The sequence below is a fragment of the Anser cygnoides genome, chromosome 32 (assembly GCF_040182565.1).
Source record: "Anser cygnoides isolate HZ-2024a breed goose chromosome 32, Taihu_goose_T2T_genome, whole genome shotgun sequence".
NCBI classification, from domain to species: domain Eukaryota; kingdom Metazoa; phylum Chordata; class Aves; order Anseriformes; family Anatidae; genus Anser; species Anser cygnoides.
In genome coordinates this window covers 3327033-3348153 of record NC_089904.1, presented here as the reverse complement: position 1 = coordinate 3348153, position 21121 = coordinate 3327033, and the positions used below count along the sequence as shown (strand labels likewise).

Sequence of the window (21121 nt, the reverse complement as noted above, 5' to 3'; positions counted from 1 at the left end):
GCCAGACATCGGCAAAATATGAGCACGAGGGAACCTGGCTACAGGACAGCCCCCAGCGCTGCCCCGACCGCAGCCTGTCCCCGTCTGTTTGCGCTGGGGGAAGCCCAATGCCCCCGTGCCAGGGGAACAGCTCTGCTCCAGCACCCTTCACCCTCATCCCCGACGCCTGCCAGGTCTGGACTCACGTGGCGATGGGAGCCATCATATTCACAGCGCTCGATTTTGTCCAGCGTGGCATCAGAGAAGTAAATCTTCTCAGCCCTGTGGTCAATGGCCAGCCCGTTGGGTGTCCGTATGTCCTGGTCGATGATTATGAGGACGTTGGAACCAGACAGGGTGGCACGCATGATGCTGGGGTGCTGCTCGTTCCAGTTGGTCCAGAACATCAGGCTGGAAGGGAAGGGACACGGAACACCTTTGCAAACCCCAGCTCTCTGCCACATGTTCGGCTCAACCCGCCCCTCTGCTGCCTAAAGGTTTCCAGGGCCTTTGGGATAGACGGGGACATCGTCCGCACACAGAGGGGGCAGGAGGGGGATGAACGAGGACACAATCGCCAGCTGGACAGCGTGGTACTCCCCGTACCGGGATGCGCAGAGAGGGACAGGGCCTTTCCTTCCTGGGGTCTGATGCGCTCTGCTGGGAGCCAGCGCCTGTCCCGCAGGAGGGGGTCTGGGTCCCTGGACCTGCAGGGGTCCTCGGGGCCATGCGGACCCTTCGGGCTGACAGACCCGGCGGGGGCGACGCCGCCACTCACTTCTGGCACTCATCCAGCACGAAGGCGCGCGGGTGGTCGTCTCCCGACATGGTGATCACCGTCTCCCTCTCAAAAGCCCCCAGGCGGCTCTGATCCACGGTGTGGCGGGTGATGGTGGAAGTGGTGTAGCTCGTCCAGTACAGTGTGTCCCAGCCGCGGTGGTACGCCAGCCCCTCCACCGAGCCCACGTCTGCAGGGCGAGAGGATGGGCAAGGGTGAGGCTCTGGCCCAGGATTGCCTCCAGCCCCTTGCTCCTGCAAGGCTCCTTCCACGCAGCCAGTGCCAACCGCGATGCTCAGATGTGGCAGCCTGGGCTTACTGCTTTTAATTACACCCCAAAACATCTCTCAGAGGCACTGGCTGCTTGTTAGCACTGCACCAGTGCAACAGCGCGGGGCAATGAAGAGGGAACTCAGCAGGATAGGGCTGGTGGTTGGACATGCAAGTGAACCAAGGTCCCAGAAGACTTCAGGAGACCCCTGAGCAGAGCTTTGCTACAGATCAGGTAGCTACATCTCCTTGTCAGAAGGCTGAGGAACATTCACCTATGATGAAACAAAGACTTCAACTTGGCTTTCAAGCCAGGGCTCTACTCGTCTTTCCCACAGGGGCTGGCCTTGCTTCTGGTCTCCTTCTTCCTGCAATCTGATGCTGCAGTGCTCAGAAACTCACTCACCGTGTCTGCTCCCACTTCTAGGGACGGGAGAACCGAGGCCCAGAGGTGACGAGATAAACTTGAACTGCGCACCCATCCTTCCTCCCCATTAATGATCAACAAAAGGCTTAATGAACCAGCTACAAAAGACGGGACCTGCTCTCCTGATCTCAGTAGTAAAAGCTATCTCGAGTGCCAAATGTAAATACAGTCATTAGTGAGCACATTTATAACCCTTGCTGGAGGTTTTCCCTAGCGATGCAGAGCAACAGACACGGTCTTTTCAACAGCTGTAGGAGCCAATAAAACTAATCAAGTGCAAACCAAGGGCTTTGAGGTGAAGACAGGGCCAGGCTGTGGCAAGGTTTGCTCAGCCTTGATGGGTCTGTCTTGGAAGTGAAGTGCAAACATAGAGCAGATCCCAAGTTTGCTGCAGTGTCTTGTTTCTAGAGCACAGCACACCCACATGCACGCCAAGCCTCGTGATACGCTTTCCTTGCCAGAACAAGCTCTGCAACTGCTCCTTGCATCCACGTCCTCTACCACAGAAGAGGCTGCTGCCACTTCTAGAGGCTCCAGTAGAAGATTTCCCAGCTGAACTCTTAGCAACTGTCACTCAAAATGCCTCTCAAAAGCACCAAGGAACGTTAACAGGAAAACAAACCCTTGGGTGAAGTAAGAGGGTGTTCAGGAGGAAGCAGAAAAGGGGTCTGAGGGCAGATGCCCTGGGACACTCACTCTCCACAATGGTCTTGCGTCCCGTGCCGTCGTCATTGATCTGCTGGATGTTGCCGAAGTGGATGTCGCTGTAGAAGATGCGGTTGCTGCCCTTGGAGCCGTAACGGTAGTCGAAGGCCAGGGCGATGACGTTCTTCATGTGCTCTGCATCCTCGAAGGGCTTGATGGGCGCGTTGAGGTTGTTCTCATCCGACAGGTGGATGCTCTTGAGGATGGTGCGCTCCGAGTACAGCAGGTAGCCGTCGTAGTCCCGGCAGCTCACGCCGTCCTCAGACAGCATGCCGTGGGCGCAGGCGCACGTCCGCTGCCCGCCGCCCCGGAACAGGCAGAGCTGCTGGCAGCCCCCGTTGTTCTGGGCACAGATGTTGGTGCCTGGGCAGAAGAGAGGGGAGCTCAGAGGACTGCGCGGGAGATCACAGAATCACAGAACGGCCTGGGTTGAAAAGGACCTTGAAGATCATCTAGTTTCAAACCCCGTGCTCCGGGCAGGGTTGACAACCGCTAGAGCAGGCTGCCCAGAGCTGCATCCAGCCTGGCCTCGAATGCCTCCAGGGATGGGGCATCCACAACCTCCCTGGACAACCCGTCCCAGTGCCTCACCACCCTCCGAGGGAAAAACTTGCTCCTGATATCTAACCTAAATCTCCCCTGTCTTAGTTTAAAACCGTTTTAGTTTAAATAGTTTAAAACCACTTAGTTTAAAACCATTCCCCCTTGTCCTATCACTATCAACACATACAGACAGGTGCTCCCCGTCGTGTTTATACGCTCCCTTCAGGTACTGGAAGGCTGCAGTGAGGTCTCCCCGGAGCCTTCTCTTCTCCAAGCTAGACAAGCCCAGTTCCCTCAACCTTTCTGCAGAGGAGAGGTGCTCCAGCCCTCTGATCGTCCTAGTGGCCCTCCTCTGGACCCGTTCCAAGAGCTCCGCATCCTTTTTGTGCTGGGGGCCCCAGGCCTGCCCGCAGTGCTCCAGGTGGGGTCTCACAAGAGCAGAGGGGAACAATCACTCCCCTCTCCCTGCTGCCCGCCCCTCCGTTGATGCAGCCCAGGATACAGTCGGCCTCCCGGGCTGCAAGCACGCACTGCCGGCTCACGTCCAGCTTCTCGTCCATCAGGACCCCCAAGTCCTTCTCCGCGGGACTTCCCACTCCACCCGAGTTCCCACTTGGCAGCTTTGCACCTCTGCCCCTGCTCCCAGAGGAAGCAGGTGAAGAGGGCTCAGCCCACTGCATTTTTCTTCCGCATGCTCTTTCTCGAGGACACAGCAGCCTGTCTGTTTCCTTCCCCCACCTCGCATCCGCCCGTCGTACCCAGCCCAGCCAGCAGCGGGTGCTGAGCGGCGCCGCAGCAGGGTGCTCAGCTCCCCGACATACCCTTCTGCCTGGCCCGGTTGAAGACTTTGATGTCCTTGAGCTGCACGCCGATCCCCGTCCGCAGGGACACCGATTCAGTAGCATTGTCCTTGCTGCCTCTTTTAATGGAGCCGTTCGCATGAGTCCTAAAAAAGAGAATCGCTGAGCGAGTGACGTGGGGCGCTGCTCCGAACCTGTCCCCCAGCACCCCCAGCTCCCCTCGTCTGCCTCATGAAGCCAGCGCCCAGAGCACCCCCAGCACCACGGGGCCCGCCAGGAGCCGCACCTGTCACTCCAGTAAATGTAGTCCTCAAAGACAGACACCGAGAACATGTCCATGTTGTTGCTGGACAGGACGACCTCACGGTTCTCTCCCGTCTCCAGGTCAATTCGCTCAATCTTGTCGGTCCGGGCATCGCACCAGTACAGCTTCCCGTCCTGAGGAACCAGCCCAGTCGGCAACACGAGCGCACAGACCCTAAAACACGCTCCACGCCTCCCACCACACCCAGCAGAAGGCCCTAGGGTTTGGAAGACCACCCCGGACCATTTCCCCTATGCTGGAGAGGAGCCTCCAGCACCCTGCGGAGGGCAGGCAGGTCCCCCAAAGGCCCGGCTGCTGAGACCCTTCCTGCGGGCCCTGCGCAGTCCTCGCCAGGCCCTGGGTCGGCCCCCAGGTGGCTGCCGTACCTCATAGTCGACGGATATCCCGTTGGGCCAGCTGATGCTGACGTTGACCAGCACCATGCGCTCGGTCCCGTCCAGGCGGGACCGCTCGATGCGGGGGTACTGCCCCCACTCTGTCCAGAACAGGTACCTGCGGGAGGGCGACAGGGACGTGACCACGGGGCCGGCCAGCAGCGGCAGCCTTGGACGAACACCTCTCTCCCTCCCTCCCTCCTCCGTGCCAGGGCCTAAACGCGGTCCCCTGGTGAGCAGCCAGCCTCCCGGACACCAAGGACTCGCCGCCCGCACTGTGCCGGGGAAGGAGTGCTGCATTATGGCTGGATGCGGCCCAGGATCCAGCCCCGCGTGCCAGGCACTTAAGGCACGGTTCTCCGTCCTTCCCCTTCCCTCTCCTCTCTCAGTGACACTGCCCAAAGCCGGAGCCATCCTGGGGAGGCTCCACTCAGGTTTTCTGAGGTGCCTGGCACCCACGAGGTCAAGGGGTGCTGCTGGGAAGCAAGCTCAGCACGTTGCTGAAGGGGCAGGGAGACCCAAGGGGTTCGGATCTCCTTGGTGCGGCGCAAGGCAGGAGACCCACGAGTCCCGCTTCTCTGCTGCACGCAAACCCCAACGGTGCCTCGGGAGGGGTGGCAGGGGTCCCAGCGCACGCCCACCCTCCCCAGCAGCCCTCTCCAGGCGGCTTTGCGCAGTCCCTCACCCCTTCTCCGGGTGGACCGTGATGGCCCGCGGCTTGTCCAGCCCCTGGGAGATCACCACGTAGCGGAAGGACCCGTTCAGCCTGGCCACCTCAATGACATCGAAACCCTGGTCTGTCCAGTAGATGTTTCCTGCGGAGAGGGTCAGTGAGCACCTCGTGCCTCCCACTCCCCCGCCGCCCCCTCCCTGCCTGCCCACCCCCCTCACCTGCGATCCAGTCCACGGCGATGCCCTCCACGCGGCCGATGCCGTTGGTGACTACGTCCTCCCGCCACGTCTGGTCCCTCTTGGCCCGGCTGATGGTGCTCAGCCCCATGTCCACCCAGTATATGGTGTCGTTCTCTGAGGGGGGCCAGGTGGGAGGGCTCCCATCAGCGACCGCCTTGGGACTGCCCAAGGACAGCGCAGACCTGGGCTGAGCTGCACCCCACAGCCCCAGCATGGGGACCTGAGCCCCCTCGGCCGGACAGGACGTGCTGTGGGGCAGGTGCTGCCATACTGGCGCGGGGCGACCACCCCTCCTGCCCTGTTCTCCCCTGCCCCAACCCCGCCAGCCCTTGGTTGGCCCCCACAGCAGAGGCAAGCCCCGGTGTCCCGCTCTTAGATCGCACGTCACCTGCGTGGAAGTCAATCCCCACAGCCAGCGAGGTCCCCGACACGGGCACGAGGGCATCCGACTTGTCGTTGGGGTCCAGGGGAATGCCGCGGATCCCCTCGTGGACCGAATACAGGAGGAAGGAGCCAACACCTGCGACAGAGACAGGGACAGTGAACGTCCCACCAACAGACACAGTCCTTCAAGGGGCAGCCACAGCTCATGGAAAGCCACGCGACTGCAGCACCACGGAGGAGCAAACGCCCAGCAGGGCCGGTGCGAGGGCTCCACCCCGGCGCTACGGCAGCGCCCAGCATCCCCATCCCGGGCAGAGGGCCCAGGACAGCAGACGGACCAGCGGAGCAGCGCTGCCGGACACCGAGCACCTGCTCCTGCCCACGGTGCTGCAGCTCGGGCGTGCTACAAGAGCTTTGCAGCACCCTGGTTACGCATGATGGAGGGATGCTCCTGCTTCGCTTGGGTCTCTGCCTGAGAGGGGACTAAGCAGGATGAACTTACGGAGGAAAAGGTTATCCTCCCCTGATCGGGATGGGATGGTTTTCACCAACACAACAGGCAGGGGAAGGGATGGAAAATACTGCAGGAAAGAACCGAGAATTGATGCAGCCGGGCATGAGGCCCAGGACTGCTGGGCAGGAGAGGGGAAACAGCAGAAAAGCCCTTCCCGGCTTCACTCTGAACGGGGCTCTGACCCAGCAAGGTCCTGCCTAGCAGCTACTTGGAGGCTGCAAGTTCAGGAGGGGCCTGTTTAAGGGTTGCTGATCCCCACCAAAGCCTCTTTATGGGGTGCTGACCCGCTGAGGGACAGGGTTGGCACAAGTGCAGCCAGGACTCCTCCCAGAGCCGCCTCCAGCTGAGCGCTGGCAAAGGCTCTGCGCCGCATTTGGGTCAGGGCAGCGTTTGTTATGCAGTCCCTGCCCTGACCCAGATGGTGCGGCAACTTCGCCAGCCCCGTCCAAAAAGACCGAGAACATTTTGCACACAAACAGCCTTTGAGAGGCCCTGGCAGCAAACAGGGCGCGGGGGGGGCTCTTTCCTCCTGAAGGTGACAGTGGCAAACTGGGCAGAGATTTGGGAACTGCAGGGCAAACGCTGCGGGAAGCAGCTGGGAGAAGCCGTTCGCTCCTGTCGGGGCAGGGAGACCGCACCGGGGGGGGACTGCAGTGGGGCCGAGGATTGGGACTGGGCAGCCCCGCGACTTCAGTGACCCGACCCCGCCACCGACAGCAAGCATTTCATCTCCCCTTTGACAGCTTCTGCTTCAGCTCCCACCACGCAGCCGGTGCTGGATGAGGTGTTTACCACCCCCCATGCGGCACATGAGCCTCGGTGCCTGTCCTGCGAGCAGCTCGGCCCCGTGGCGTGCTGGTAGAGCCACAGGGGCTCTGCTCCGAGGAGGGGCACACAGACACGGGGACGGGATGGGTGTGCTCACCTTCGCAGGACTGCTGTCCACTTTTCAGACTGTAGCCAGCAGTGCACATGCAGGACCGGGAGGTCTCCGAAGTGGGGAGGCAGAGCTGCGAGCAGTCGCCGTTATTCATGCTGCAGGGGTTGGTCCCAGCTAGCACGGAGAGAAGGAAGGGTAAGGGCTGGTGTGGGGCTGGGCGCAGGGGCCAGTGCTGAGACACGGGGGCTCTGAGCCCATCCCCAGCACCGCGGGCTCTCCACCAGGAACATGCGCTCACCCTGCTGAATGCTCTCGTCGTACACCTTCATGTGCATCACCAATGTGGTGCTGTTGCGCAGCACGGTCACCTCCGTCCCGTCCTTCTTGTTGCAGGTGCCCATCCTCTCCGAGGCCTGGTCAGCCCACCACAGCTTGTCCCCTGGGAGGAGGGGAGGCAGGAAGATGCAGCAGCTGTCCCCGTCCCCTCCCTCCCCAGCAGAAGAGCTCTTCCCCTAGCAGGGCAGAGCCGTGACTCCACGCAGATTTACATGCAGTGGCAGGGAAGGAGGGGGCTGAGCCCAGCCTTTAACCGAGCTGCATCCCCTCCGCAGCTGCTGGAGGTGGCAGCACGCAGCCTGTGCTCGGGCAGGGCCAGGAGACAAGGCAAGGGCTTCCTGAACCACCCCATCACGCTGCCAGCTCTCACCCATGATGGCCAGCGCGGTCGCCTTGCTCAGCTGACCCTTCACAGACTCGATCACCTCCAGGTTGCTGCCATCCAGGTTGCATCTGTTGATGGTGCCGTTGCCAGAGCTGATCCAATACAGCTTGCTCTCTGGGTAGTCAATGGCCAGGCCTGGAAAGCAAGGGAGCCTCAGCGTCAAAAAGACACGAAGGGACTGTGGCCGTCCGGGAGGGCGATGCAGAGCAGACGGGGTGCCTGCGGGGCAGGGCGACATCCGTACCAACGGGCCCCTTCTGGTTGGTGAAGAGCAGCGTGCGGTTGCTGCCATCCATGTTGGCCACGCTGATGTTGTCCCCATCTGTCCAGTAGAGTTTCCTACAGCAGGGAGGGACCAGTGAGCACGCTGGGTCGAGCCCAAAGAGACGGCCCACACCTCTGTCCACCAGGAACTCCACTCTCCCAGCCTCCCCAACCCAGCCCCACCAGCACCCACCACCCCAGCGTGCTCGCCGGGCTCCCTCAGCTCGGGCAGGCTGAAGGCCTCGTCCCTGGTGCCGCGCCTGGGATGGAGCCGGGTCACGCACACAGCCCAGCCCCGCAAAGCCCCGCGCGGAGCACGGTGCTGCAACCCCTGCTCTCTCGTGCACACCCAGAGCAGCACACGCTCACAGGTGCGCACATATCCACAGCCTGTTCCTCACGTCGGCTCTCCTACACACGCATGCGTGTACTGGAGCGCAGCCCGCTCCTTCCCACACGCCGGCAGACGCACACCTCCTAAGCTGCAGCCCCATCTCCTCCTCTCACACCTCCTACATGCACTGACACACACGAAGCGCAACCTGTTCTCTCCTCCGCACCATGCACGTGCACTGCCAGGCGCGCTCACACGTGTGCCCGCACGCACTCCTTGTCCTTTGACGTTCTCAGCTCGAACCCTGGGCTGCTGGCGCCGCACACCACCACCCCGAGCACCCCACCGCCGCTGCTGGATGAGACCCACCCTCTGAGGGGGTGAACCACCAGGCAGTGGGGCTTGTCCAGCCCCTGGATCACCGCGTTCTTGAAGGAGCCGTCCAGGCGGGCGACGTTGATCTGCTTTTTGTTGGCATCGTAGCTGGTCCAGAAGAGGTTTCTGGAAATCCAGTCTACAGAGAGGCCGTGGGCGTTGGGCAGGTCTGAAAGGCAACAGGAAGAGAGACAGGTTAGTTGTGAGGATGGGGATGGGACAGTGCTCAGGCCAAAGAAGAAGGCCAGTTTCATGGACCCGAAGCCTCCAGAGGCCCGGGAGCAGGCGCGCAGGGCAGCCATCTCCCGTGCCCACCTGCCGAGACAACGGTCTCCACGCCAGTGCCGTTGATGAAGGCTCTCTTGATGGTCTGGGTGCGCACATCAGACCAGTAAATGCGCTGCTCCAGGGCATCGTAGTCCACCACCGTGACGTTATCGATGTCGGGCACCGTGAAGGAGATGATGTAGTTGTAGTAGGGGTTGTCAATGTCCACGCCCCGGATCTCCATCTGCCGCGCGTACAGCAGGAACTTCTTAAACTCTGGGGAAAGGAGCGAGATGGGGCTGCGGTGGGACCTCAGCCAGCTCTGCACAGCTGGTCCGAAGCACTGGCGTGTCCTGCTCCCACCCGGACCCCGCGGGGAGCCCTGGGCACATCCCTACCGTAGCAGGTCATGTTGTCCTTGTCCAGCTTCATGAGGTGAGGGCAGGCACAGGACAGCGTACGGTTGTAGTTGATGAGGCAGAGGTGGGAGCACGGCCCTTTGCCCCCGTTGGCTTCACAGGGGTTAGGAGCTGCGAAAGGGACACAGAGTCAGAGGTGTCCGTGCCACCGGGGCCGCTGCCCGCGAGGGTCTCCCCGCAGCGCTCCCTGGCCATAGCACCGCTGCCGCTCCCCCGCCAGGCCTCACCCAGGGGCTGCCGGGAGGGGTGGTACACCTGCAGGTCGAACGGCTGCGTGTTGGTCCTCTGCACCACCGTGACGTTGTGCCCCGTCCATTTGTTGGCCTTGGCCAGCGTGTTGGTGCGCCAGTCGGTCCAGTAGACCTCGCCCCCATAGAGGGTGACGGCAAAGGGGTGCGACAGGTACTCGTGTCCCCGCAGCACCTCGATGTGCCCCGTCCCATCATACAGGGCTGAGTAGATGGCATCTGACCTGTGCCCAGCAGAGGCAGGGAGAGGGGGACAAGGCGTGAGACCCGGCAGGCAGCCGGGCAAGGGCCACCAGGCCCAGGTTTTTAATGGAACAGCCACAATCCGCAGAATCTAAGCAGCCTCCTCCTCTGCTCTGCGTAATGCTGCAGAGGAGGACGACCACCGAGTCACACCAGGGACTGCAGCCCCTGCAGCGGAGGAAACCCAGAGCAAAGGCTGGAAAACGTCACAGACACGAGCAGACCCCACAGAGCGAAGGCTTTTGCTCTGAGCCCAGAGGCCAAACGGCTGAACAACACAGAAGCCATTGGAAAGCTGCCAGAGCCGGGAGGGATGTGGAGGGGACAGCGACGCAGAGGGGACAGAGGCAGAGAAGCCTGTAGGAGCCGGGGCAGGGCTGAGGCGGCTGGACACGGGTGTCCTGGTCTGACCTGGCATCGATCCAGAGGATGCGCTTCTCCAGGTAGTCCACGGTGAGTCCGTTGGGCCAGCCCCCCGAGCCCGTCTCCTTGTGGATGGTGCGCCGGCCCGCGCCGCTCATGGAGGCAGCCTCGATGCGGGGCAGGCTGGCGTCCCAGTCCGTCCAGAAGAGGATCCTGGGGGGACACCGAGAGGGGACGGTCGGCGTGGGGACGTGGGAGCACCGAGCTCCGCCTCCCCAGTGAGAGGTGGGGTGAGGTGCCCAATGTCCCCTCCTGCCTTACCCATAGCGGGGGTCCAGGGCGATGGCACGGGGATGCTCGATGTCCCCAGCCAGCAGCGTGGTCCGCATGGTGCCGTCCAGCTTGGCCACCTCAATCTGGTCCAGGTTGCTCTCCACCCAGTAGATATTGCCAGCGATCCAGTCCACAGCCAGGCCCTCGGGGGTGGCCAGCCCGTACTGGATCACCACCTCGAAGCTGGTCAGCGCTGCGGGGCACAGCACCAGGAGGGCTGAGGCTGGGGGCCTCCTCCCCAGCCCTCCCTCGGGCTCAGCTCAGTCAGGGCTGATAGTGGGGGACACAGCTGCCATCTACGTCTTCCCCCAGCTGGCCCTGAACTGCCGGGGCTCAGCTCCACATCCGTGGTCCACAGGCTGGGCTCTGGCTGCCCCCCCACCAGGACTCCTCACAGCACCATCAGAAAGCACGAACAGGGTGGGGGCCTGGGCTTTGCGCTGGGCTGTAATTACTGCTAGGGAAGCGTTGGGAATGCTAATTGACTCCTACGTAATGAGTGGCTTTGGAGAGCAGAAAGGGATCGTTACAAGGGCTGGGGGCTCCAGCAGCTGCACCACTGGGAGCCTACCCCAGAAACGCACGCCTGCTTCTCCTTCCATCCGCCCGGCCCGTGCAAGCACGCTGTATGCCCCCAGGACTACGCACCCCCATTCTCAAGCAGCTTTCCCCTGTAGATCTTGTCCTCCACCACGTCAGTCCAGTACAGCGAGCTCTGGTTGAGGTGGAAGTCCAGGGCGATGGTGTTGCGCAGCCCAGGGACCAGGACGCTGTAGTCACCCCGGTGCAGGTCAATGCGGCGGATCTCGTGGCGGTTGGAGAATATAATGAATGGCTTGAAGGGGTCTGGGGAGAACAGGGCAGGCTCAGAATGGGACGTGGACAAGGCGGGAACTGAGTGGGACCGACGGCCCCCACACCTGCAGGCAGAAGCTGTCCCCAGCCCCCGTGCCCGCTGTGGGACCACCCGCAGCCCCTGGCTGAGCCAGCCAAAGGTGCCCCCACGCACTCCTCCCCACAGCCCTGGTCAGCCCACCACAGACCCCCAGCACAAACCGGAGCCACCACGTGCTGACCCCAGCCTCACCCAGGCTCTCACCCCCCTCTTCCCTCGCTTCCTCTGGCTCGGGACAATCTCCCCGTCCCCCCTCACTGTGCCGCTCTCCCCAGGCACCAGAACAGAGCTGCTTTCTTGTGCCACTAACCCCTCCTATGCCCCCAGAGCCTGGGTGAGCGCTGCACGAACAAGGCCAGCAAGGGCACACGTAAATTCCCCACTTGAAAGTCCCCCGGGCACACGGCCAGGGCTGGGCAGATCCCCCAGGACCAGCCGTGGTCCTCACGCTCTGCTCTGCTGCTGCCACCCCCATGCGAGCAGGGGCGGGGGGGGGGCAAGGCTGCGAGCCCCTGCAGCCCGCCTGCACCCGATCCCACCGGCACCCACCGAGACTGCGGCAGCTCTCGCCGTCAGGCTCCAGCATCCAGCCCTCGTAGCAGGAGCACTTGACATTGTACTTGTCCTGCTCGCACTTCTGGCTGCACTTGAGGTGCTTGGCGCAGTAGCTCTGGATCTGGCAGGTCTTGTTGTCTGCGCCCAGCTCCATCCCCAGGGGACAGGAGCACACGATGCCCTCGCCAGGGGCCACGGTGCAGTTGTGGCTGCAGCCACCGTTGTTCAAGGAGCACTGGTCTGTGGGGGGGGGACACGCTTGTCAGGTCCTTGTCCCTGCTCCCAGCTGGGGAAGCCCCCGCATCCCGGCCCCAGCTCACCACAGAGCTCGCCCTCATCGGAGCCATCTCCGCAGTCGTCGGACCCGTCACAGAGCTTCTCGGGGGGCAGGCAGATGGAGGTGTTGTTGGCACAGGTGTGCGAGGGAGGTTTGCACACCAGCGACTCGCAGTTCTCCTCGTCCGAGTTGTCCTCACAGTCGCTGTCCCCATCACACACCCAGGCCTTGCTGATGCAGCGGGCTGGCAAAGCAAGAAGGGCGACGATCAGACACGGAGGAGGCAGCATTTCAAGGCGCCCACGGTCCCCGCAGCTGGCACCACTCCGTCTCCCCCGTCCTCAGTGTCACCAAGCCCAGAGGTGGCCCCAGCCCCTGCTGCGGTCAGCAGAAGCTCCGCAGTTCCCCTCTCACCTGAATCCTTGCAGCCAAACTTGACGTTGGGGTCGCAGACGTGGGTGACCCCCTCGCAGTTCTTCTCGTCGCTGGAGTCCATGCAGTCCGTGTCGCCGTCGCAGCGCCAGCGCATGGGGATGCAGAGCCCGTCCAGCCGGCACTGGAACTCGTCAGTGTGGCAGCCCCCGGGCGGGCGCGTGGCTGGTGGGAGGCGATGCCCCGCTCACTGCCTTCGCCCAGAGGAACTGGGAACCAGGAGGGCTTGGGGGGCAGGAGCGGGGCCAGCCGCTCGGCAGCAACGGGGGCACCCAGGGGTGCGGGAGGGGCATGCAGGCACCCAGCAGGGGGGCAGAAGCTGCAGGGTTCCCTACTGGGGAGCAGGGGGCTGTGCCCAGGGCTCTCCAGGCACAAAGACAGCAGAACTGGTGCCGTGGGACATCTTTCCCCACCTCCCCTTTCCCCAGGTAGAGCCTGGAAAGGGGCAGCCCTGCCTGCATCCACCAAAGCGGGGACACGGGGCCGCGGCAGGCCAACAGCAAAGGTGCAGCCCAGCCCCGTCGTGGCCCGGGGGGCTCACCCTGGTTGGTGCAGTTGGCGTGAGTCTCGTCACTGTAGTCCCCACAGTCGTTGTCCCCGTCACACGTCCAGTGCACGGGGATGCAGCGCCCGCTGTTGCACTTGAACTGGTTGCTGGAGCAGGAGTGGCTGCAGCCTGCCTCGTCGCTGTTGTCCCCGCAGTCGTTGTCTGCAGAGGGGAGGGAGGGGAAGGGGGCTCAGCAAGCGCCCGGACCCCCAGGGGAGGGCTGGCGGAGGCACAGCGAGGGGAGAAAGGCAGAGACCCCCGCTAGAGGAGGTGGCGGGGGGAAGCGGGGAACAGCAGAGCTCAGACAGAGCACGTCGACAGACAGACGGACGGACAGACAGACAGACAGACGCAGGGCGATGGGCAGCCCCTCCGGCGCTGGCTGCGGGATCTGAACAGAGAGCCCCCCGTGCCCGCCCGTCCTCCAGCCACCCCCCTGGCCCCCCAACATGCTCACCAGGCGCAGCCACAGCACCAGCAGCTCACAAAGGAAATGAAACACAGAAACTGCATAGATCAGCCATGTACCTGGGGAGGCTGGGAGGGCACCCAGCGCCGACGGGGGCCGCTCCGCTCCGGAGCGGGGAGCGGAGCTTGGGGGCAGCGTGGGGAGCGGAGCACCCCCATACAGGGTGCACCCGTGGGGAAACGGGGCTGGTACGGCCAATTGTGGGGTGCCAGCTCGCCTGCAAGGAATCCCAGCTCCCGCTGAGGGGCAGGGGGAGATTTATCCTGGCACTGCTGTCACGCTGGCAATGTGGCCCCGACGCCCTGCCCTGCGCTCCCTGGGCTGCCAGGGCCACCAGTGGGGGCATGAGCTGGCCCGGCTTACTGGAAGTACCAGGGGGCTCTGGAAGTAGCAGGGGGCTCTGCTCTGCGGCAGATGCCCACCTGAGCTCAGCAGAGGGCCTTCACCTCCCCCCGGACAGGGGTGCTCGGCCCGTGCTGCCCCAAGTGGGGACGATGGCCCCGGAGGCTGCGTTGTGGCTTTGCCAGGCAGCCCAGCTCCTGCAGCTCCAGGCCCTGAGCTCTCCGGGCTCCCTCTAGCAGGAGTTCCCAACCCACCGAGCGAGGTGAGCCGGGAGGCGCCGTGCCCACCATTCGCCTTCCCTCTCCTGCTGCTGGAGCGCAAGGGCCGCTGCCACCGCCTGCAGAACCAGCCCCAGGGGGCTGGCAGCACTCCGGAGGGGGCAGGTTTGGGGGGCTGCATGGGGCCAGGTTGGGGTCTGGTGCATGTTGATCTATGCACTAACCGGTAGGCTTTGGACAGTTCTTTTCGTCAGAGCCATCCCCACAATCTTTTTCTGAAACACAGAACCAACCAAGACAGGAGAGTGGGCACAATGACAAACAAAACAACACGACACGGCACACGCACAGAGAGCAGCACAGAGACGCCGGACGGGAACACCGACACGGAAAGGGACACACAGACGCTGCGCAGGCACGCCGGGCCGCTGGCGAGGGCAGATCAGAAGCAGCAGAGGGTGCAGGGGCCTGGGGGCAGCCCCCTTGTCACTGCAGCTCCTGCCCTGCGGGTGCACGGCGCCTGGCCGAGGCCGGCTTTCAGCTCTGCTGCCCAGCGGTGCTCCGTGCCAAGGCTGTCGCTTTTGCAAGCTGCTGACTGCAAGCACTTGTGGATTTCTGGGAACCCGTGGCCCCTTCGTGGGGGTGGCTGACCCAGGGGACGAGGCCACCTGCTCATGAGGACCTAGGGAGAGGCTTGCTCACACCCTGCGGCTCCCCGCTAACCCCCCGTACACCAGCAAGTGCACTCCGCAGTTCTAAACCCGCCTCGCCTGCTCTGAACCCACTAATTAAACCTAACAATGCAGAGCTGTTAGGAAGATCAAACTAAACCTGTGGGGAAGGAGGGCAGCCTTGGGGCAAACCCTTTTTTCCTAGCCCTGGCCCCAGAAGCGAGGGCAGACCTGAGCTTGCTGGGACACCTCTTGTGCCTTCCTGGGGCTGCGGGACCCGGCTCAGCCCTGCCGCCAGCGCAGGCCTGGAGCCGTGGGGCACAGCGTTTAGGGCACCCCACAAAGAGTGCCAAGGCCTGCTGAAGTGGTCCCCGCCAGGCTGCTCCTGCAACGCCTGTTCCCTCAAGGGCAGCCAAGGAAACGCGGGTCTCGGCGCTGCAGGACGCACTTAGAGCTGCAGCTAACACCTCCTCCCTCCACAGCCGGGGCTCTGGTGGTTAGCAGCAGGCTGGGGAGCGGCCCCTGCAGACAGAGGCTAGCCGAACAGCGCCGCGGCCAGGCTGGCACCCCTGCGTCTGATCTCGCCCCTTTCCCAGCCTGGGTGCCCGGTCCTTACCATTGTCACAGCGCCAGTTGATGTTTATGCAGCGCCCGTTGTTGCAGGTGAACTGCGTCAAGGGGAAGCAGGTCGGGTAGGCTGTGGAGGAGGGAGAGGCATGATCAGCGCGATCAGACACCCTTGCTCGCACCCAGCCCCGTGGCCTCCCCAGAGGCACCTGTGCTTCCTCCCCCTGCTCACCACACGAAGCAGACTCATCCGAGCGGTCCCCGCAGTCATCGTCCAGGTCACAAGTCCAGGAGATGGGGATGCAGCGCCCACTGGCACAGGAGAACTGGTTGGGAGAGCAGGTCCGAGCTGGTGCAGGGCGAGATGGACAGAGCTGTAACAGCTGGCAGTGCCTTGGGGTACCGGGGGAAAGGTGGGGAACAAACCCCAGAGGGTCTCCCGCTAGGCACAGCCGCCAAACCCTCTGCAAGGTGGGCAGCAGAGACCCCCGCAGGTGGCCTTGAAATCTTAGCCCCACAGTGCAAGGGGAACAGCAAAGGCTTGGCTCTCCCCCTGCTCCTTGAGGACCTGCCAGGCTCCTCACCCGAGCAGGTGGAGTTGGACTCGTCCTCGTTGTTCCCACAGTCGTTGTCACCGTCGCAGAGCCAGCGGTTGGGGATGCAGCGGTTGTTCTTGCACTTGAAGCGGTCCGAGGGGCAGGTGTGCTGGTCTGCGAGGGAGACACGTGCTCAGGACCTGCCCTGCTCCATCCCAGCCCCGCTCCTCCTCCACGTCTTGCGGAGGAAAAAATCTGAGACAGACTGCGCTCTCCCACCGCGCAGGAGGCAGCTACGCACGGCACAGCTCGGGGGCTTCATCACTGTTGTCCAGGCAGTCGTTGTCCCCGTCGCATTTCCAGCGCTCCTGGATGCAGCGGTTGTTCTTGCAGGCAAATTCCCCGGGCTGGCACTGCGGAGGGGGGATGTAGGATGGGTTGGCTGGAAGGGAAAAGCAAAGGGGGAGAGGATTTTAATCAAGTGACTGGCTGAAGTGCAGGGGGACAGGGCAGTGGGGACAGTCCCGTGTCCCCATGCTGCCTACGTGACTGCCCCGCAGCCCCAGGAGCTTCCAGAAAAACTTGTGCCCACGAGCACTGGCCCCGGAGCAGCCCGATGGAGGGGGACAACCCTGGGCGAGCCTGCAGGCACGGGCATGCTGCTGGCGGAGCTTCTCCCCCCTCAGTTGAGCTGGCAAAGCCCAGCCCAGGCTCCCCATCGTGAGCCTGGCTCTGCTCCAAGCTTGCGGCAGAGCAAACCCACCCAACAGACACCGCCGCCCGACCTCCGCGCGGCAATCCCCACCGGGGGCTTCCACGTGCTTCCCCGGGGAGGCTGCTGCCCTACTGCCGCGCTGCAAGAGGAGGACCCGGAGCAGGTAACACCACTTGCCCGCGGGCTCTTCCTGACCCACCTTCCTGATCCAGCCCCCACCGCACAGAGCTGCAGACCCCGCGCCCCCGCCCGCCCCTCCGGGAAGGCGCTGCCCCAGCGGGAGCCCTACCCTGGCAGGTGACAGAGTCCACTCCCAGGATCTGGTCCTCGGCACAGGCACACTGACGGCCCCGGGGGGTGGCCAGGCACAAGCTGCTGCAGCCTCCGTTGTTCACGCGGCACTTGTTGGAGCCCACTGCGGAGGCAAGGCTGGGGTGAGCAGCTGCCTGGGCCAGCAGAAAGGGACTTCATTCGGCTGGCTCTGCTGACCCAGGTCCCCAGGACCCCCCACGGCCGGAACCCGGCTGGACACCCCAATTCCTCTGGCCACACAAGGCACTGGGGACCCTGACGGGATGCAAAGCCTGGCTCAGCCAGACAGGAAGCCTGGGAGGGAGTGAGGGAAGAAAGAGGAGAGGAAAGGAGGGAAGGGCATGAGAAGAGCAATCACAGTGTTTGTAGAAAGATGGGGTGCCAGGGACATGACCAAGAGGAAGCAAAAAGAGGTGGGAGGCGATTTGGATGGGGCGCTTCCTCAGGCCCTGCTCCAGTCCCACTCCTCTTCCAGACCCCTTGTTCACCGCAGGGCCCCACGGAGCCAGGCGGAGGCGGCTCCAGCACCTTGCTGCTGCTGCGCATCGTACATCCGGATCTCAAAGATGGGTGGGCGCTCGTTCCGGAGCAGGCTGACCACTTTGGAGGCCTGGTCCAGCCGGTAGATGCTGCCGCTGCGGTACTCGGTCCAGAAGAGGAAGCTGCTGTAGTGGCACAGCCCGAAGGCGTGGTTCAGCTCGGGTCCCTCGTACACGATCTGCGTGTGCAGGGAGGCAGAGGCTCGTTGTCAGCTGGTAGGGTGCTTGGGGCAGCCCCGCAGGGTGGGACAGAGGGGACGGGGCAGAGAAAGGGCAGAGGACGGGACAAGGCAGCAGGCGAGCACGGCTGAATGCAGCCAGCCTCCTGCTGAGCAGACCCGCAGCTAGCTCAGCCAGACGAGGCTGGACTGCCCACATCCCCTGCCCCAAGGAAGTGAGCGACCAGGAGCCTGTGGGGCCTCCACTTGCCTTCCGCTCAGTGCCATTCAGGTAGACCATCTCGATGCGGTCGTAGAAAGCATCCACCCAGTAGAGGATCTTGGCTGGGATGTCCAGGCTGAGCCCGTTGGGCCACAGGACGGTCTTGGAGGTGATAAAGACGTTACGGTTGGAACCGTCCATCCAGGCTCTCTCTATCTTGCCCCTCTTGCTGTCCTTGGGATCCTCCTCCCAGTCTGTCCAGTACATCCACCTGCAACAGATGCTAAGCTGTCACCGACGCCAGAGACCTCCCCCGTGCTTACGGCCACGCAGACCCCAGCCCAACACGGCAGCTCAGTGGCCTCCCACCCACAGCAACGCTGCTGCTACTGGCAGCACACCAGAGGAGACCCGGCTGTGAAAGAGATGGCAAGAGAAGGGATGGGAGATGGGGAAGAAGGAATGGGGCAGCTGGGGCAGCTGGGGAAGCAGGAAAGTTTCCGGTCCCCTGCGGCCAGAGCAGCCTCTGGGCCGGAGGAGCTGTTGCCATCACTGCTCCAGGAGCTCCTGCCCTGCGTGGCCCCGCTGTCACAGCTTGGGAGCAACCACAAGCGCCCATGGGCTCAGGGACACACCGTGAGGATGCAGAGCTGCAGATTCAGGGGGGTCCTCCCCACCATGGCCATGTGCCCCCCTGCAAGCCCTGCCTGCCCACGCACCCATTCAGGGGGTCCACCACGATCGCTCGGGGGTGCGTCATCTTCCCCTCTATCAGCGTCTTCCGCGTCTGGGCGGCCTTCTCCAGCCGAGCCACGCTGATGGTCTTCTTGGGGCCATCGTCGGTCCAGTACAGGTTGTTCCCCATCCAGTCCACAGCGATCCCTTCCACGTTGTGGATGCCTTTGGAGAAAAGCAGGAGCATGAGTTAGGCAACAGCAGGAAGACGAGGAGCGGAAGCGATGGATGGCCCCATAAAATGAACGGTGCGCTCATCGCCGCCCGACTCCAGCTCAGCCCAACAGGGGACAACACGGCCCCCTGCCCAGGGCACGCAGCTCCTCCAGAGGTGCTGGAGCCGAGGGAACCGGGCTGAGGAAAGATGAATTCAGGAGCATCCTCGGTCTGTTTGCCGAAAAAGGAATTCATCGGGCAAAGTGGGAGAGATCAGCCACCTTGTAGCCCCAGGGACCTGGGCTGAGGATCCTCCACCCCTTCCTCGTCTTTGCCTTGGAAAGGGTGAGGGTGTGTCTGGGGGCAGGGGATGTCTGTGCCTGGCACGAGCCACAGCCCAGGAGTCCCTCACCCGCTGCTGCTGGGGCCCGTGCTCTCAACATCGGTCTGCAGACAAACCCAAACAGCTCCAAACCTTAGTTTTAAGGCTCAAATACGCAAGGAAGCAGACAAAAGCACTGCCGTCGTGTGAGAAGACGCACTAAGGGCAGCTGCTGCCAGCTCCGAGCCTGGCCACACACCGGTGAGGGCGCAGGCTGCGCCCCTCGGCCACGCACCGTCCTTCAGGATGGTTTCTCGCTCCGTGCCGTCGATCTTCTGGCGCCCGATGAGGTAGCTGGTGGTGTCGGCGAAGTAGATGAAACCGGTCTCAGCGTGGAAGTCCAGCGCTCGGGGGTTCATGAGGTTCTCGATGGGGATCATGTGCTCATCCGGCACCTTGGCCCCCATGTCCATCCCGCGGATGATGCCCGGACGCCCCTTCCCGTACACCAGGAACAACTCGTGCTCGGGCTCTGCAGAGAGAAGGGGGCAGCACCGTCGCCACCAGCCCGACCTGGCAGGGCAGGGGCTGACGCAGACCTGCAACAGCGCAGGGGCGAGCAGCCAGGGGGGAAGGAATCAAGAAGCTCTGCTTGCTCCGGGCCCTGCGTGCCCCCTGCCCAGCCGGTCCCTCCCTCGAGCAGCGCGGGGTAGCCGCTCGCCCCCCTCTCCCCCTTCCTTCGCGGCTCCCCGGCACAGGGCAGGACTCACTTTTGCAGGACTTCCCGTCACTCCCCAGGCTGAACCCGGAGCGGCACCGGCAGGTGCGAGTCTTGTGGCTGTTCCCCAGCAGGCAGATATCCGAGCAGCCCCCCGGCTTGCCGAACTGGTCTGGCTCGCAGGCATGGCTCCTCACTACATCGAGAGAGAGCAGGGGATGGGTTCAGGGGTGCATTTACTGTCTCCGGAGACCGTCGAAGCAGCACAAGGACAGCCTTGTCCTCGTCTGGTGGCTCCGGGCTTGGGGAGCCCCCTCACAGCCAGGAGCCGAGCATGGCACGGGGCAGAGATAGGAAGGGGCCTGTCCCAGAACTTGGATCAGGGAGGAGCAGAAAGCAGCACCCCGTGTCCCGGCATACTGCTCTAGCTGCTGGGCCACGCTGCCTCCGTGCTGCCCCTGCGAGCATCGAGCCCTCCTGCTGCAGGGGCTGCTGGTGGGACACGTCCCCGTGGGGCCCCAGGGCCAGAGACTGCACGCGCCTGGCCCAGAACCTCCCGAAGCACGGCCGTTCCCCGTGCAGAAATCTCCCGATTAGTTTTATATTCTGGAAAATGCCAAGCAGGCTGCAGACACTAAGAGGATTTTAAACATGTAAATTGATTTAACTGCAGGAAGGTGCTGGGGGTGGAGCAGACAAACGGGGAAGGATGTGGGCAGGGGAGGGGGTGATGTCCGCAGCACCGAAGCCTTTTAACTCTCCTGCAATCTCCTGGTGTCCAGGAGCACAAAGCCCCATCAAAGGGTGAATGCACCAGCGGGGACAGAAGGCACGCAGCACTGGAGAAGGCAGCCATTAATATTTCAAGATGCTGCATCTGCTCCCACTTCCCTTTGCTCTCTAGCGAGACGTGATCGATCAATCACGCCGCGCCGCCCGGCCGGCCCTTGGGGACGGCTGTCATTTCCAGCTCGGGGAGGAGACGGTGGTGGCGGGGGGCACCCCAGGGCGGGCGGCAGCCCAGAGGCACCCACCCCAGCGCTGCTGCCTGCGGAGCAGGAGCCCCAGGCTCTGCCCTCGCCCGGGAGGCTGCTGTGGGCAGCGGCTTCGCACGTCTCCGCAGACCACGGCCGTGCCTGGCAGCCGCTGCCTCCGCCCCTGCGCAGCTGCCGATGGTGAGCTCCCCGTCCCCATCCCGGTGCGCCGCAGCCCGTCCGGCGCTCTGCCCACGCAGGCAGCTCCAGCAGCCTCCCCAGCGGTGCCAGAGCCCAGCCCA

At 63.5% G+C, this 21121-nt stretch overlaps 1 protein-coding gene across 3 annotated transcripts in view; it reads right to left on the bottom strand.

Moving 5' to 3' along the window:
* Nucleotides 1-21121, bottom strand: part of LRP1 (LDL receptor related protein 1) — an 89444-nt gene that overhangs the window by 21556 nt on the left and 46767 nt on the right. For all 3 annotated transcript variants that reach the window (XM_066985783.1, XM_066985784.1, XM_066985785.1), the window contains 34 exons: nucleotides 19898-20041; nucleotides 19423-19659; nucleotides 18634-18814; nucleotides 17963-18185; nucleotides 17523-17712; nucleotides 16972-17097; nucleotides 16269-16409; nucleotides 16016-16141; nucleotides 15664-15780; nucleotides 15481-15561; nucleotides 13159-13326; nucleotides 12600-12782; nucleotides 12229-12429; nucleotides 11903-12148; nucleotides 11107-11304; nucleotides 10447-10651; nucleotides 10174-10338; nucleotides 9499-9743; nucleotides 9251-9382; nucleotides 8901-9128; nucleotides 8580-8754; nucleotides 7857-7951; nucleotides 7598-7747; nucleotides 7190-7330; nucleotides 6937-7065; nucleotides 5502-5633; nucleotides 5093-5227; nucleotides 4887-5016; nucleotides 4193-4319; nucleotides 3789-3940; nucleotides 3524-3648; nucleotides 2151-2522; nucleotides 758-947; nucleotides 186-390 (listed from right to left, as the gene is read on the bottom strand). In XM_066985783.1, the coding sequence (XP_066841884.1) occupies nucleotides 186-390; nucleotides 758-947; nucleotides 2151-2522; nucleotides 3524-3648; nucleotides 3789-3940; nucleotides 4193-4319; nucleotides 4887-5016; nucleotides 5093-5227; nucleotides 5502-5633; nucleotides 6937-7065; nucleotides 7190-7330; nucleotides 7598-7747; nucleotides 7857-7951; nucleotides 8580-8754; nucleotides 8901-9128; nucleotides 9251-9382; nucleotides 9499-9743; nucleotides 10174-10338; nucleotides 10447-10651; nucleotides 11107-11304; nucleotides 11903-12148; nucleotides 12229-12429; nucleotides 12600-12782; nucleotides 13159-13326; nucleotides 15481-15561; nucleotides 15664-15780; nucleotides 16016-16141; nucleotides 16269-16409; nucleotides 16972-17097; nucleotides 17523-17712; nucleotides 17963-18185; nucleotides 18634-18814; nucleotides 19423-19659; nucleotides 19898-20041 (5795 nt within the window). The remainder of the gene's footprint in view (nucleotides 1-185; nucleotides 391-757; nucleotides 948-2150; nucleotides 2523-3523; nucleotides 3649-3788; nucleotides 3941-4192; nucleotides 4320-4886; nucleotides 5017-5092; nucleotides 5228-5501; nucleotides 5634-6936; nucleotides 7066-7189; nucleotides 7331-7597; nucleotides 7748-7856; nucleotides 7952-8579; nucleotides 8755-8900; nucleotides 9129-9250; nucleotides 9383-9498; nucleotides 9744-10173; nucleotides 10339-10446; nucleotides 10652-11106; nucleotides 11305-11902; nucleotides 12149-12228; nucleotides 12430-12599; nucleotides 12783-13158; nucleotides 13327-15480; nucleotides 15562-15663; nucleotides 15781-16015; nucleotides 16142-16268; nucleotides 16410-16971; nucleotides 17098-17522; nucleotides 17713-17962; nucleotides 18186-18633; nucleotides 18815-19422; nucleotides 19660-19897; nucleotides 20042-21121) is intronic.